We start from the raw sequence: 17,712 nt of genomic DNA, 5'->3' as shown, positions 1-17,712 counted from the left end.
AAATCCTTCAAATGTTTTATATTACCAATATATTTATACTAAGATTAAAAAATGTTTTGAAATTATGCTATTTGGCATAGTTAGTACTACAATGTTTTATTATTCACCTTAGGTACCGATACTAAGCTATATTTACATAATAATTTGCTTAAGAAATTGCAACAGGATAAAAAGCCGTTAAATGCTTTATATTTTATTAACATAAGGATAACATTGATCAATATTAATCGTAGTCACAATTTTTAAGAAAAATGAGTTAAGAAAAGAAAGAAAAATATTACAATAAAAATAATGATTTTTTGGAGATAGCTGAGTTAAGAAAAAAACTTTTTTTTTCTGTGTGAGCTTTACAAAACTAATGTTATTTTTAATTATATCAACCGCCCTCTACCAATCTAAATAAATAAATAAATGAAGTCAGTGAAAGACCATAAACACAAACATCTTTTTTTATCATTAACGGCAATTTTTATGTTGTTAAATAGTAAAACCTTAAAGCATATTTTCAACAAATTTAATCCTATCAAGCTTGTTTTTTGTTTCTAAATTTTTTTAAAAAAGTCATTTTTCTTATTGACTTTGACTTCAATTTAAATATATCTTAAAAATTCTCGTGTCAATCATTTAACTGTCACGCTCAGATTAGTTTTTTTTTTAAATCATTCTTTAATTACTTCCATATTGTTACTCAATTGCTTGGAATTTAATGGTAAACAAAATGTTTTTTTCACATTTTAATCTTCCCTTACATAAATTAAAGTACTTTCAAATAGTGTCAAGCTTTACGATTCCTCTTATTGAAAATTTTGCTATTTCTTTACATTAATTCCAATTTTTTTTTTTATATTCTTAAATTTTGGTTTCCTATAAAGCATTATTTTCTTGAATTTTATACTCAAGTTTGTTTCTGTACATCGTATAAACCTTCTAATATCTATTTCCATTATTTGTTTAGTTTTTATAAATTTGTCAATTTAACTTTGCAACAATTTTGCCTTCGAACACTTAATTATAAGGTTGATGCATTAGCATTATCATCTGATTGTTTGTAAATATTTTAAATATTTTTTGCTCATCACTCACTGTACTTATGTATAGATTTTTTATTAGACTACTTCTAGCGTTACCTCTCTATTTACTCAGCTTTGAGTAATTTTTGATATTTTGTCCAAGATGGTTTCGTTCTTGACGTTGATAGTTTTTCAAGCTGATGTTATCTTTCTAAATATGTATTTAATCCTCCTTATCTGATTTACATAATTGAACTATTTACTCTATTCGGCAGTATTTTTCCATGAATGTAAAAAGCAAGGCTGATTCACCCAATCAGAATTAGAGTAACAAAGCGTGCGGTATTTCTGATTCACTATTAATTTTCATACCATTACAATTCTGAAATCAGAAGTTTCAGCAACGCAGTTAAACAGTATACGAATTTCTGTTATTAGATGCTTGAGAAGTATTTTTGTTTCTCTGCAAAGGAATTTAAAAGAATTTTCGAACTCCAAAATCAGTTTACATCAGTTTCAACTATAATAAAATTAAATTTGGCAAAACCAAAAAACTAAGAAATAGTCCGTTTTAAATTACTGACTCGAAACCACAAATTGCATATTGCTTTAAAGTTTTAGCCAAAAATGTATAAAATGTATTTAGACAAAAAGGATTAAATAAAAGAGAAAAAAACGAATTAAATTCAGAAGTTTTATTTACTGTTCATAAGCTGCAAGTACATAGAACTCATAAAATAGGTTTGAAATATAGAAAAAAACATGGAAAATAATAAAGATTAATCGAAAGAAAAGTAAGAAAAATTATTAAAATAAAATATTTTTAAAAATATTTCATTTTAATAATTTTTCTCTTTTTTCTNAATTAGAGTAACAAAGCGTGCGGTATTTCTGATTCACTATTAATTTTCATACCATTACAATTCTGAAATCAGAAGTTTCAGCAACGCAGTTAAACAGTATACGAATTTCTGTTATTAGATGCTTGAGAAGTATTTTTGTTTCTCTGCAAAGGAATTTGAAAGAATTTTCAAACTCCAAAATCGGTTTACATCAGTTTCAACTATAATAAAATTAAATTTGGCAAAACCAAAAAACTAAGAAATAGTCCGTTTTTAAATTACTGACTCGAAAACACAAATTGCATATTGCTTTAAAATTTTAGCCAAAAATGTATAAAATGTATTTAGACAAAAAGGATAAAATAAAAGAGAAAAAAAAACGAATTAAATTCAGAAGTTTTATTTACTGCTCATAAGCTTCAAGTACATAGAACTCATAAAATAGGTTTAAAATATAGAAAAAAACATGGAAAATAATAAAGATTAATCGAAAGAAAAATAAGAAAAATTATTAAAATAAAATATTTTTAAAAATATTTCATTTTAATAATTTTTTTCTCTTTTCTTATTAATCTTTATTATTTTTCATGTCTTCTTTATATTATATATATTATATTATATATACATATATATATTCAAATATTACAATATTATCAAAAGTTTTAAAAAAGATTAGCCTTAATTTAACCTTAACCTTAAAAAATCAATGTTGGCGAGGATAAGCCTCTTAATGACCAAAATAAAAAATTCTTATAAATAAAATGTTCACTTTCGGAAAAATAAAAAAGAAAGTAAAATACAAAAATGTCACTTCCCAATCACTGTTTCTATTTTTTGAAATCTTCACCAAATTTCATGAAATATTAAAAGTAATATATTACGAAGCTTTTAGTGTTGCTAGTGAATAATATTATACATGTGTGAGCAATAATAAAAAATTCTTGTACTAACTCGAAATTTAAAACTCTCGTTATTGCTTCATAAAATTACCGTAGCATAAAAAGAGGAGAATAAGGAAAATAAAGCGTTTTGATTTTGTATTATTTCTTAAGATTTGGTGCCGCCATCTGTGAGCAAAAATAAATATTTCTTACAACTAGCGTGAATTTTATTCTCTCGTTACGCATCATTAAATTCCAGTAATTCGGAAAGAAAGTGGATTAAATTAATTTGTAGAATCGGAAAAGAATCAATTTAAACAACATTACCTTGAAGCCGTGATCGTATAGTGGTTAGTACATTGCGTTGTGGCCGCAATAACCCAGGTTCGAATCCTGGTCACGGCATATTTTTTGACTTAAATAGTTGTTGAAACTAGTGAAACAAATTTAATATTAGATGCATAAAGACTGCCGGATATATTTCACTATTTTACATCGTAAAGCAACTTAATAACACTTTTATAAAACGCAAAAATATTGTAGAGCTGTAAGAATTCGTATCAACCATTATCTGACTTCATGATGTATTAGATGTTCTGAATATAACAAGATCAGAATAACATAGAGTTTTAGAAGGATAATTCCCAGTAGGAAGCTGGCAAAAGAATTTTAAAATCTTATTCCGAAGCTTGATGCAGTATTGTAGTTAAGAGCTCCTCAAATTCTACTTGTATTTATTAATTATTTTAATCTATATATTTTAATTTTTTCAAATTAATTTTTTTAAAGCAATAGGTAGAAGAAATTTTTTATTTTCAACTTTTTTCTGCTTACAATTCTCTGAATTGTGTATAACCCCCTTAAAGTAAGGTGCCCTCCTTTTTTTTTATATAAATGCTGATTAAAAATGCATAAATATAAATAATAAAAAAATATTAAATAATGAAAAATTAGTAAATAAATAAATATAATAGCAGGGATTAATGATGGACGTGTATATGATGAAATTATTTTCGATTAGAGACCTCTGAGAAGATGACTTCAATAATATAATTTCTGGATGAGTAGAAAAAAATATATTACTTAATAATTAAGAAAAATACTGAACTATATACATTTATAAATATTTAAATCCTTATTTTAAATTCAATTTTATGCGAATGTGCGCGAGCATTATTCTTTTGCTAAAATTTATTATTAATAATAAATATACTGAATATTTGAAAAGTATTTATGTTTTAATGTCCTAAAACTAAAATACTAAGTTTGTTTGAAAATCAAAATCCTTAGTGTAAATAATGTACTTACTTAATAAAAGAAACGTTGTAACCTTAGCACCAGATTCTTTACATTTGTGTAATAAGGAAGAAAGATAACATTAAGGGGTTTATCATTAAGGGGTACAAAATTTTCATCGCACTTTTGACTACCATATTTCTAGATTGTTGGCACCTCCTATTTATCCAAATTATGCCGTGAACCCAAGCTATTTTTATTAAATCATCATCAATTTTCCTGAACAAAACAATCGTAGAAAAAATTAAGGAAAAAATTATTTTAACCCTTTCGCACCGGACGGGACATGTGCTGTCTCAGTCCATGGGTGAAGGCCCTTATATAGCAAGACGGAAAAGAGAAATACCTGGTACGTAAAACATTTCATTCCAGCATTTTTTTCGAAAAAAATGAAATATCTGTAACTATCAAGATTTCTTTTATGATTCTGGCATATATATAAAACTGCTTCTTTTCCAAGGTAAAGTTGATATTGTTGAAAAATTTAAAAAAAGAATAAGTAAACTCCTCTCCAAAACTAGCTGTAACTGAAATGGTTTTACTACCAGCCTTTCCTCTTTTCCGTCTCGCTTTCACTCCTGCTGATTTTTCGCCGTATTGAAAGGGTTAAGAAATGTAAATTTTTCTCAATGTATCGAATATATTATACAAAACACACACCAACATTTAATCCCGTGCTTATGCCAATAAAAAGACATTTATCGGTAAATGGTGAAGGTTGGAAGACAAGACAGAAAGAAAGAAAAACTAGCAAATAGCAACAAAAACAAAATGAAAAAAAAAACTAAACAAGTACAAAACTAAAAAAAAAGTAATACCAAAACTAAAAAAAAAATCGATTTTTCTATTAGTTAAGGCATTATGATTAGAAAGCATTTAGAGTTATTTGGTCAAGTTTACCAGTGGTTGGGGTTCCCCATTTCATAATTGTGTCATTTTCTCATGAAAATTATTTCAGGATTTCCTCGCTAGAAAATTAATCAGGTTATTTGCCATCGGTTCCAACTTATAATTCTTATTGATAGATCTCGCCCATGCTATGAGGAATTCCAGTTTTGGCTGCTTAAGGGGGTTCAGTACCTAAAAACCTTCAAAAAATCGAATTTGAGATTTTTATCAATAATTAAACTAGAAACTATTAGCTTTCTAACGATATATTGCTTTTGTTTGAAATCCACGTAGAAGTGCACTTAAACTTAATTTAAAAAATGTAAACAAACCGAAAACACCCATGCCACGCCCACTTTTGACAGATGATTTCGTAAACATTATAATATCCATTATTTTTTGCATGTGCCAAGCCATTAAGAAATTATTTATAATTTCAACTTTACAATATCTTTAGTTGATTGTAACTTTAACTGGATAATTTGTTTGTTCTTTATTTCCATGCGATTTTCGAGAATTTTGAATATAAAACTGAGATTTACATTAGTTTGATTTGTTAGTCTATTTTTGTTTTGTTCTTTTATTATACTGTTATTAGGTCATTATTTTTACGTTTTTTTTTATTCTTCATTACGTTTTTGTTTACTTACGTAAAAGAGAAGAAAATAAAGTACTGAAATGCAAAAAAAAACATTGCTTATGGACCAGGATTGTTTTGAAGCTGTCATTACCGGCATAGATTAGGAATTTCGTTTACATTATTCGAATTTACCTTGGACCGGATTTTTTTTTCTCCCTAATTTCTAGTTACATCATTTTGATTTTTTGTTTAAATGTTCTTTACATAATATTTCTAATTTTGAAGTAAATTCTTATTTACAGTTCTTTGTTAATTATTTTTGGGTTTATCTTGAAATATGCATTTTCTTAGATTTCTTTTGTAATATTGTTATTTTTTTTAACAAAAATACTTTTAACTCATTTAAATTTAAACAAAACATCTTGGTAAAGACTTGAATATTCAATTTTCATGAATAAAATTTATGGGTGATTTATGAATTATACAATTTTATAATTATCACATTCAGTTTGATCATTTTAAGGGCTTTTTATTCACTCGAAAAGTGAGGAGAGTATAGTATAAAAACCTATTTTTCAATCAAATAAAAGAAACATTTAAGAGTAATTTGTTTGAAATGTAAGCAGTACGAGATTTATGACTTAGAAACAATATGATTTTTGAATTTAAATTTCAAATATCATTGGTAGTCATATATTTACGCTTTAAATGCAAATAACTCAAAACTATGTTTTTTTTTGCTTCGATGTTTTGATTTTTGATTTAAAAAGTTCCATTAGTACTGTAGTTTGTGCTGAAGTGAGCAATTTCTTTAGAGAAACTTAATATTTTTTTTTAATTCAAAATTTTCGGATGAAAATGTGAAGCTTTTAAAATTTTCTGACATGCTGTGTAATTTATCTTTTTTAAATTTCTTTTAATTTACTAAATTAAAAAAAGTTNCGCTTTCACTCCTGCTGATTTTTCGCCGTATTGAAAGGGTTAAGAAATGTAAATTTTTCTCAATGTATCGAATATATTATACAAAGCACACACCAACATTTAATCCCGTGCTTATGCCAGATAGAAAGAAAAACTAGCAAATAGCAACAAAAACAAAATGAAAAAAAAAAACTAAACAAGCACAAAACTAAAAAAAGTAATATCAAAACTAAAAAAAATAGATTTTTCTATTAGTTAAGGCATTATGATTAGAAAGCATCTAGAGTTATTTGGTCAAAATTACCAGCGCTTGGGGTTCCCCATTTCACAATTGTGTCATTTTCTCATGAAAATTATTTCAGGATTTCCTCGCTAGAAAATTAATCAGGTTATTTGCCATCGGTTCCAACTTATAATTCTTATAGATAGATCTCGCCCATGCTATGAGGAATTCCAGTTTAGGCTGCTTAAAGTGGTAGGATGTGGTAAGCGGTCATTTCTTTAAAAAACATTGTAGAGTTTTTATTACTTATATTAAGTAATAGAAATATAATAACGACAATAACAAACATATTACCAGCAATATTTTATTAGATATGCTGATGAATTTATTGTAAGTGATTATAAGAGAAAACATGTCATTATGAAACTTTACTTCCATGTTTTTTGTTTATAAAGAAAAAAAAAGTTACGATAAAAATGTTCCTTCTATAAAATTTTTGTAGGGTTTTATCATTCCAATTAGCATTAACATTATTAAAAGGTAGTAGAGACCTATTTACCACCAATGGTACGTAGAAAGGGGTCAAAGAAATAAGAGTGCCTGGTGTTCAGCTAAGGAGGACTGAAAGAATGGGTATGGACCCTGAATTTGTAATATTACAGTTACTTTTTTATGAGAATAAAATTTTTAACAGTTGACAGTTGAAAAAATATTTTATGAAGTATAAAGCGATTTTCTAATAAATATAACAACGGAATTTTAGGAATTTCTTCTTCTTTCAAGGCGTTACAGTCAGATGCAGGCCAAGGAAGTACCAAATTGGTTTCGCTATCTGGTTCAATCCACAGCGAAACTCTTCCAGTTTCTATTATTTATGATATTAAAGTCTTCGTCCATGGAGTCAAGCTACCTAGTTGGCGGTGTCTTCCTCACTTTGTGTTTCCTATTAGATTCGTAAAAGGTCTTGGGTTGGCAATATCAGATCAGATCAGACGTCCGAACCATAGTAGTCAATAGCGTTTTATTTCTTTCACAAAATAAGGTTGCTTGTACTTCTCATAAATTTACAAGTTTAAAGAGCTATTACTGCAGCTATTATTCTCATAGACTACGCAAAATATTTTTCTTATAATTTTAGTTCAAGTGATCGATTTCGATTAAAGGTCCATAATTTATTTTCATGTAAATTGATTATTGTCTAACATCTACTTCCATAAAACAAAATAGTTCGAATAAATGTTTTATAGTTTAATTTTTTAAAATAATTTTTGACTTTAAGCTTATGAATCGAGACTACTTTTCGATTTTATTATTTATACGTGATTAATAAAAATAAAAAAAAAGATTATTAATAAAAAAAAATAGGATGATTAATAATTATAAGTAATTAATAATTAGAAGAAGATAATTAATAAAATAATTAAAAAGTAGTAAAAAGCAAATTTATACTAAATGATGACACTTGAGACCATAAACGATACATCACTGATAAAATCAAAACATTCTTTCTAAAAAAAAGAAATATTTTTTTGGAAATAAATTAATTTTTTTCCATATGCATGTAGTATATCGAAATGAATTTGAAGTATGGATTTAGATTTTTATAAACACACATTTTCCCAGTGATATTTTTTCTTTTAATTAAATAGTTTTTCCTTTTGCTTTTTTCAATGATTTCACTTCTTTGCAAGGTCATGGAATCGAAAAATGAACCTTAAGCATTCACACACATCTGTACCCTACCCTGTAATATAAAATTTGTGTAGCGCCTTTTCTAAGAACAGTAAATTATATTTTGATTGAACTATTCTTTACGGAGGAAAAAAAAGACATATGAATAAAATAGTAATTTATTCTTGAAGGCTGTTTTTTATTTCTTCTTAATTTCGTCCCTTCGAGAATCGCTCATACGTTGAGATTAATGGTTCCCGTAGAAGCGCCTTAAAATCATCAATAATTATATATTTTAGACTTTCTAAGCAACCATTGGTGTTTGACTTATTCATAAACTGGTTATTTCATTTCGTTATTGTTTTGCGTCTGAACAAAGAGTTTCCGGAAAGACGAATTAAAGGCTTCTATTTTTCTTTTTCTGTTTGAAATTCAACACGGGATAGATTTTTTTTTTCACTTTCCGTCTGGGTCTAGCAGAACAACTTCCTATTCTACTGAGATTCTTCCACGTCCCAGAAACCCCTTCGATTAACGCAAACAATGGAACTAGTTAAAACTATTTATTAAATAACAAAAGACAAGAAAGTTGATCTTTTGTTGAGTTCGTAAAAGAATGAACACCGAAATGAATGTGTTACATTGTAACTGATATCGATGAATCTGTTAGTTTACTTGTGAGAAAATTGTTTACTTATGCACACAGAAAAAAATGAAAACATATATCCTAAAGAATTTGAAGTCAACTTGAAAAGCATAAATGTATGAAAAGAGCAAAGGCATATCTAGATCTTAAAGATTTTATCGTAAAACATTAAGAAAAAAATTCGAAAGAAACATTTGAATGCCGAAGTAAAATTGTTTAAAAAAATGAGGGTTGTCTACATTTTTTTTTAGGTTTTCGCAAATTGGTTCATTTAATTTGATTAAATATAACCAGAGCAGCTCATAAGTAAGAGATCATTTTGAACTGTCAGTTTAACGAAACTGCAATTGCTTTGCAACTAAAGCTCTAAAATGTGGTTCATCGTCGTAAGTAGTCTTTTGGAGCATTTTGTCTCCCCACTTACCTTAACTTAGATAGTTATAGTTAGTTTATATTAGCAGGATATTACAACTATACAATTATAGAAAAAAACATCCATATGCTAAATTAATAATGGAAACTTAGAAAATTCTTTTCAATTAAAACTACTGCGAAACTTTAGGAACATAGAAGTGAAATAATTTAACTCAATTAAATAAGTAGATTAATTATAATGAAATTTATAAATTATAAGTTAAACAAGAAACAAAATAATTACATTATTTTCTTCATTTAACTAATAGTTTATTATGAAGTAGAATCTACTTAAATAATAAATTAACAATCATTTAGTATGTAGAATGCTTATTTAATTAAATTAAGAGTCATTTATGACATAGAATACTTATTTAAATTAATATTTTAATGTAAATACTGAAAAGGATAATGTAAATTATTACAAAGAGTATTTATTTTACTAAACAAATATTAAATTAGGATGAGAAATAATATTATAATTATTTTATTTTGATTAATATTAAGTTCTGATGTGGAATGCTTATTTCATTTAACTGATAGAAGATTATGAAGTTAAATACTTAATATTCAACATAATTTATTCCCAATTGTGTATAAAGTGATGTGTGTGCTATGTTTTTAATTTACGTCGCACTAGAGCTGCACAATGGGCTATTGGCGACGGTCTGGGAAACATCCCTGAGGATGATCCGAAGATATACCCTCACAATTTTGATCCTCTGCGGAGGGGATGGCACCCCGGCTTAGCCCGACGAGCTGCGCGCGAAGTCGAGCACTTTACGGTAGCACAGTTTAACGAGGACCAATACCGCACACCTGATCCAAGTGGTCACCCACCCTCACACTCACCGTAGCCAGTGATGTTTGACTTCTGTGATCTGCTGGGAACCGTGTCTTACCGATCAGTCCATTGCGGGACGTGTATAAAGTGAATAAATGGAATTATGAATTATTTAACAGCGGTCTTTATTTTTTAAGCAAAAAACTAAGTAAATAGGCAAATAAAAGGTTAAGCAAATACCATTTAATTCAACATAAAGTTAAATGCAAACGGGTTTACTGCAAAGCAACAAACTAATACACAGTTTGTTTAATGAAATCAAACAAAAATATTGTTAGATGCAACCAAACTCAGCACATATTTTGATAAATACAAACATGTTTACAATATTCAACCAAATATAATGAAATTTAAATAAATTCCTTTATGCTTAAATTAATGGATTGAATTCTATGTATAATTTCTAAAATATGTTTACAAAATACTTTTATATCAATATATATATGTATAAAAATTGTAAGTTCTGTTAAAATCATTAAATTAAAGGATTAGGATATAAATAAATTAACGAGAACGGGGAAAACGAGAGGAAATTAACAAGGGGAAATAAAAAAAATTTTTTAAAATACAGCTTAGTTTTTTTTTTATTTAATTTTATCACAACTTTTAAATGAGTGTATAGAAGAAAATTAAACTATTATTACAACTTAGTTTCTAGAATTGTTAGTCAGACATTATTATATATATAATAAAAGTTTCATGCCTGTAGCTTTTTAAGCTGAAAACTAAAAATTATATAAATTAGCATAAATAATAAAATAGCGTACTTCATAAGCTATAGATTTTAACGGAATGAATCTTTTTGTATCGGTGTAGTCTTGTTACTTTTACTTTTAAGTAGATGTATTTTGCAAAACCTAAATTACAGTATGTAAAAGGATATATTTTACTCCATGTTTTTACTGCTCATATTAACTACTTTCAGGTTGTTTTAGCCTCAATCATTGGAGAAATAATTGGACTTGGTGAGACAAGTGGACCCTCAAGTAGTATAGGAGAATATCCATCGACAAACGTAAGCATTTCCAAAATTTCTGCGTCATCAATAATTTAAAGCTATAAGAAAAATTTCTAAATTTAATCGTAAATGACGTCATTGATAGATAATTAGTCTTGTGATTATTTGTAATTGTGATTGTATTGTAGTTAGACTATCTTATGTGGCACCATAAATTAGGAAATTTCTCTATCTATTGGCCAAAATATAGTCTTAATTTAGTTTGTTAGGCTGACTTAGGTAATAATTTAAATAGTGTTGAATAGTTTAATTGTTTTAAGTTAAGTATATGTTTTCTAAAATGGTTGTACTCATTTTGAGCATAATAGGGCCGCATAGTCTCTGTCATAGTTACAGGCGATAGAACTTGCCTTTTTCACGCAATAGCATATTATAATATACTCAAGTTATGGCTCTAGAGGTGCGTAAGGAAGTAGTAAAGCACATAATAATAAGTTAGGTTTAGTTTTCTATCCTATCTTACGACATAGACTAAAATAATTTTAATACTTCTACTGATTACCTCGTTTAAATATCCTAATACTATACTTCCGGTGGTTTATATGATTTAATGGCTGTCGGATAAATTTTAAATCATTACTAAAATTCAATACATTAAAAACTTTGACATTATTATGTATGTCTTTTAAAAAATAGTTAAAATTGTAAATCTAACTACTTCAAAGGTAGTAACAGCCAAACGGTGAAAAAAATTATTAATATAGAGTTTAAAATTAATTTAGGTGCCAGGATTAGTGGAGGGGTTGAAGAATTAGAATATTTAAATGCAGTTGGGTTGTGGCATTCGGCTTGGTTACCGTTTGTTTATATGTGGTAGAAGATAATTTTGAAAGGTAGCCACGCCGGTTGCCAAAGACGACTGACTAGTTTATATATAAGTAACGTAAAATTCAGAATATATAGTAGTTTCTACATACATTCATTTCTATATACTATGTAAGTAGCGCAAAGTTCAGAATAAGTTTCTATATACAGTAGTTACTATATTGATAACTACTTTTACAATTGTTATATAGTTGATCACGAAATAAAATGGTTTATTATTTTTCAATAAAGAAAAATTTGTTTCAAATTTAAAAAAAAAAAAAAACTTTTTTTTAAATAAATTTTACGTTTTGTTAAGTTCTAAATATTTTTTTGCTGTGCTTTATCTATGCTTGAAGAGAATATGCATGCGTAAAATGTGGGTAAAAATGTACGTATAATAAAGTATCTGAATATGAATGTATAAAATTAAGTGTAAATAAGTTTGTATAGACAAGAATTTACCTTTCCACACCATATCTTAGTAACATATTTTGAACTATGCGTATTCAAATATTTAATGAGTTACGTGACGAAAATTAAGGAGAAAATTAATTTTATGGTGTTCTTCGAAAATTGAAGTATGTCAATTAAAGAGCTTAAGATGAATAATTTACTTTATTTAAAAATAAAAAATATCAACTTTTCTTTCTGTTACTTTAATCTTATTCATCCTCATATTTCTTGTTATAAGTGAAATACTCTCTTACCCATACAATAAATAGTGAAAGATGCCTGTTTCATTTTTATCACTTCTCGATCCCCCCACTCTAAAAAGGCAAACGTATGATATCTTAGTTTTAATTTTCTTTATTTATGCAATCTTTTTTTAATGTTTTAAGGAAGTGTTCTTTCTCATAAAAACAATAAATTCTAGATTTATTTTTAAGATCAATTTCAGCAAAAAATCAGCTCTTTTCAAAGTTATGCACTCTGTTAGAATTTTCATTCTAAAATAATAGTAAAATAACCAGCAGCGGTCTATCCATCCAATTAACCGTAAAGTTTACGGTAAATAAAAGTATTTACCTTTACGGTTTTTTAATCATTTACAACAAGCATGGCAGCAAAACCGTAAGAAAGAAGGTTTACGGGACATTAGCGATAGTTCAGAAGCTTTATGGGTGCTGCCATCTATGCGTGAATGAGAGGAAAGTAGCTTAATAGCCCAGGGTCACAAATTGGGGATTACAGGACACTGGAAATTCATCATGTGTTGAGGGAAATGGAAGAAATATTTTGATGTCGATGGCTTGATGGTTTTGATGACTTGAACTGTGTTTCTTCTGTCGGTTATGAGATTGACAGATTAGCCCCGGCTATAATATGTACCCATCTGCAAGGTACAAAAAGGCTTCACTTAGTGAACCTAGTTGCTGCGATGAAATTCCGGTTGCTTAACCGTATTAGGTAAAAGAAGTTAATAAACGGTTTTCTTCAACGTTAACAATTTGAATACCATCTTATTTATGGTTATTTGACAGTTTTATTTGAATATGGTGAAATAACAGTTAAATAAATTGTCATTTAACAATTTTTTTCTAAAATATTTCTAACAGTGTATAGTATGTAAATTTTCTTGTATTTTTTCTTTCAAGGTTGCACCCAAACCGTATTCTTTCAATTATCATACAACAGACGAGCTGGGAAACACCCAATTCAGACAAGAGCAAGGAGACCACACTGGGACCGTAATCGGAAGTTACGGTTACAGACATACAAACGGCTTGTACCGTTCTGTAGAATACATAGCTAACAAAGGCGGATTCAAAGCTCAGATCAAAACAAATGAGCCTGGTGTTGGACTCAGTGGTCCTGGTCCAGCAGATGTACACATTTCAGGCGAGCCATCGCCACCAGGACTGCAGGAAGCATTCAACAACCGAAGAAATCCAGCAGTTTCTGTCCCTGCTGTCGTCAGGTCAGGTTATTCAGGAAAGAAAGTCTGAATAGTGCCAGGTATCTTTCAGAACTGAATTTGAATATCTTACTGCTTGAGATAGGTCTTTGCTAAATGATTGTGTCTGGGAAAGAATTGCTTTGTGTTGGACGTGGAATGTTTAAACAGTTTATGCAACTATTACTACCTCAATTGATGATTTCTAACTACCTCATTAAATTTTTCCTGGATAACAATTGTTGTGTCTTGCATTTAAGGATCAAGAATGATGTAGAGTATAATTAAGCACTGTATACTATTTATTGTGTATTTAATAAACATTTAAACTTGATAATTTGTCTTTGATTCACTGTAAAATTTTGTTAACTATTGGAATATGTTTTTTAATATTTGTCTTAAAATTAGACGATGTTTGTGGGGAATGTGTTCATTAAACAGTCTTTTACTTTTACCATATTTTACTGAAGCTGTCATTTGTACTCTGAGAAAAAGGTATGGTCAAATTTATCATGTTATCTGGCTCTATGGAAACCCAGGAAATATTAATAATAACTTTTAGTACATGTAACAATAGAGTATGGCTTTATCACCATGCTGTTAGGTAGTAAATGAGGTAATTTTGGTAATTTTAACATGATACCTTAGAGTAGGGTATAAAACCCATTTATTCGGTTAAATTTACTCTTCAGTTTCTATTATCATTAAATATGTAAAAAAAAAAGATTAAAAGATTTCATTGTATTATATTTCTTGAAATACTCTTGTAAAAATGATCTTACATTTTCCTATTGCAAATTTTTCTGTTCCCAAACGTACTCTAAAATTCCAAATGAAATTTTTATTCGTAAATAAAACCACAAAGAGAGAAAATGCGATTGTAATAGTATATGACTTATTAAAAATAGTTCTTGAAAGGGGTAAATTGGTACAGAATTATTTATATCAATCTCATTGCTTACAATTTATTAATATTTTAAAAAATCGACTTCTACACTGGGGCACGATATTTATTTTGTAAACATACAAATACGCGATTATGAAAAAATATTAACGATGAAAATTTTTTTAATTTAGATATGCCACATCTTCGGGTTAGAAAAAATGACAAACTATCCACATTGATAGTTTAGAGGTACTTCTATGTATTACTTTTGTATAAGTTGATCCTCTAATTTTCGTAAAATATTGTGGGTAAACATCCTAACCAAGGCTCAACAATTTTTGTTGAAGCTTGGTTTACATGAAGGGGTGCATTTTACTAATTTAAAACCATCCTTTTTATTTACTAAATGTATATTTTACATATTTTGTGATAATAAACACTACAATTTTGTAACCAGAATTTCTGATAAATCCTTTCTATAACAAAAGAAGATTAATTATTAAAAAATGGGTGCCCTATTGTTAACTTTTACAGATAATTTTACTCTGAATAATTCTTAGAAAATCAGTAACATAAAATTATATCAGTAACATAATCAGTAACATTATAACAAGGTGATCACAGGTTACCTAATGGCAAAATGGTTGTTATCTAAATTTTTTTGAAAAGCAACTTAATTGTGTTTTCATCTTAGACATCTTTAACTGTTAATCCTGAACTGCTCGGTACACAATTTCGCAGACATAATTGAATGCTACTCAGACTCATTCTGTGTAAATTCTTTTGATGACTGAATAGACATTGAACAGCCAATCGAGATCAATATTAACATTTTCGGATTGGTACAATAGTGTTTGAAGGAAACTGTAAGCTGTATCATACACCCGTTTCGGATTCACAAGTTTGTACATGATATATGATTTGAAAGCTTAGCTTTTTTTCAATTTTACATGAATAGTGAATGAATCATTTATATTGTGCGGAAGACAATGGTCTTGTGCAAGTCATTGGGCACGTTGACTATGGATCCTTTTATCCCTAACTGGTGATCATCACCCTGTTCTCGTATTTGCATGAAAGGAGTTCGGAGAGCCACCATTCGCTCTTCGGTAGGGTTCAATTCTCTCAACCGCTTTGGTACTTTTGTGAGGGACGGGCTTCATGCTTGCGTTTGCGAACGGAATCCTTTCGTTTTTCCGTTTGTGTGTAACGCTTAAGGTATTCCCGTCTACGGTCTTTGGCTTTGGTTCTTTTCAGCCTCGGTAAGTTTAGGCATTGGCATCGTTTTTTTTTTACTTCAACTCCAACTTTTGGGACTGTGTCAATCAGTTTTGGACCTTCTTTATTTGCGATATTCACCTGAATTAGTATTGAAAACGATCCAGTTTGAACTGTAGGTTAGAATTTCTGATTCTTCTTTCAAACAATAAAAAGAAAAATATCGTTCAAATGATGAAATTCTCTTTTATTCGCAACTCAGGAAGCATTTATGTGATCTCTCTGGTCCCATATCTCAAAAATAAACTCACCAACTTAATGCATAACGAAATTGAAAGTGAAAAAAATAATTCTTAAAAAATAGTCAAACAGCAGTGGTCACCATAGCAACGCATGCAATGATGAAGCATGCACGCTGTCTACTATTACTCGTGATTAATGTAGTTGAAAAGTGTGAGAACGCCATCAAATCCAAATCAAGACCCAGTTTGCCAATGAGGAAAAAATGCCGATTAAATTATTTAAATTCGTAAAGTTTGCTGTTAATTACAAGAAATTATCGTTATTTCTTCATCAAAATTGCCCTTACAGTAATATGATTAAGTTTATATTTTCAGAAATTTTGCGGTAATAAACACTGCAATTTTGAAACCAGAATTTCCGGTAAAACTTAGCTAAAACAAGTGAAAAAAACCTCAGATTAAATTTTTTAGAGACCGTAAAGTTTGGTGGTAATTACAAGAATTATCGCTTTTTTTAATCAAAATTGCCTTTACCGTAGTATGATCATGCGTATGTTTTTACGAATTGTGTGGTAAAAAACAATATAATTTTATAACCAGAATTTCTGATAAATGTTGTTACAACAAATGAAAAAACTGCCAATTAAATTATATAAATGCTGTAAAATTTGGTGTTAATTATAAGATTTTTCGTTTTTCTCAATCATAATTGTCTTCCCCAATTAATTAGCGTACTATGATCAAATGTATATTTTTACGAATTGTGTTACGAAATTTGTTAATAAACACTACAGTTTTATAACCAGAATTTCTGATAAATCCTGCAAACAAATGAAAAACTGCCGATTAAATCATTTAAATACCGTAGAGTTTGGTGTTAATTACAAGAATTATAGTTTTTTTTCAATCAGAATTGTCTTTGCCAAGTAAGTATTCTAGTTTTGGCAGAATTTTTTCTCACTGTATATTTTAAATTTTGCGCACGAAACTAAATTTATCCCCTTTCTTATTTGTAAAAGAAAAAAAGACCACAATATCTCCCGTTTCTTTTCCTAAAAATAACAAAATTATTCTTCCAAATTTATCTATGTTCCTTTTTGAATATTTTTCGTACCTAGTTGTTTATATTTTTATTCTGCTGTCTTATTCTAACAGAGAAAAATACAAATTATTGGCTTTGTTTTTCTCACATCATTAGAGATGTTCAAGCAAAATTCAGTCATGTTCATTTTTTACTATTTTCACACAACTAGTTCAACTCGATTTTCCTTTGCATGCGCTTTATACATGAGAAGGTTAACAACCCGAACGTAGTTCAAAGAGATCCGAAATATGCTTTATGGATGTTAATTTGTAGTTAAGCATAATCTTAAAATTTTTTTTTTCTGTGACACTTCTAAAGGTGCAGAGAACACAAAAGAATCAACAGTC

The 17,712-nt window shown here is 28.4% G+C and overlaps 1 protein-coding gene and 1 non-coding gene across 2 annotated transcripts; both read left to right on the top strand.

Annotated features, from left to right (window-relative positions):
• The first annotated feature begins 3,066 nt into the window (after positions 1-3,066).
• TRNAH-GUG (transfer RNA histidin (anticodon GUG)) lies at positions 3,067-3,138 on the top strand. The gene has a single exon. It is a non-coding gene; the product is annotated as a tRNA-His (tRNA).
• A 7,823-nt stretch (positions 3,139-10,961) lies between these two features.
• LOC107454433 (cuticle protein 16.8-like) lies at positions 10,962-14,207 on the top strand. The gene is made up of 2 exons (XM_016071634.3): positions 10,962-11,231; positions 13,637-14,207. The coding sequence occupies exons 1-2, from the start codon at positions 11,058-11,060 to the stop codon at positions 13,985-13,987; spliced, it is 525 nt and encodes a 174-aa protein (XP_015927120.3). The 5' UTR covers positions 10,962-11,057; the 3' UTR covers positions 13,988-14,207.
• Positions 14,208-17,712: the final 3,505 nt, after the last annotated feature.

The sequence above is a fragment of the Parasteatoda tepidariorum genome, chromosome 2 (genome assembly GCF_043381705.1).
Source record: "Parasteatoda tepidariorum isolate YZ-2023 chromosome 2, CAS_Ptep_4.0, whole genome shotgun sequence".
NCBI lineage: Eukaryota > Metazoa > Arthropoda > Arachnida > Araneae > Theridiidae > Parasteatoda > Parasteatoda tepidariorum.
The sequence above is the reverse complement of the archived record's forward strand: the minus strand, read 5'-3'. Positions and strand labels throughout refer to the sequence as shown.

Coding starts and splice junctions, on each gene's coding strand:
- LOC107454433 (XM_016071634.3), top strand. CDS start 11,058: ATGTATTTTGCAAAACCTAAATTACAGTATGTAAAAGGATATATTTTA. Junction 11,232..13,636: donor GAGAATATCCATCGACAAAC/GTAAGCATTTCC, acceptor TTTTCTTTCAAG/GTTGCACCCAAACCGTATTC.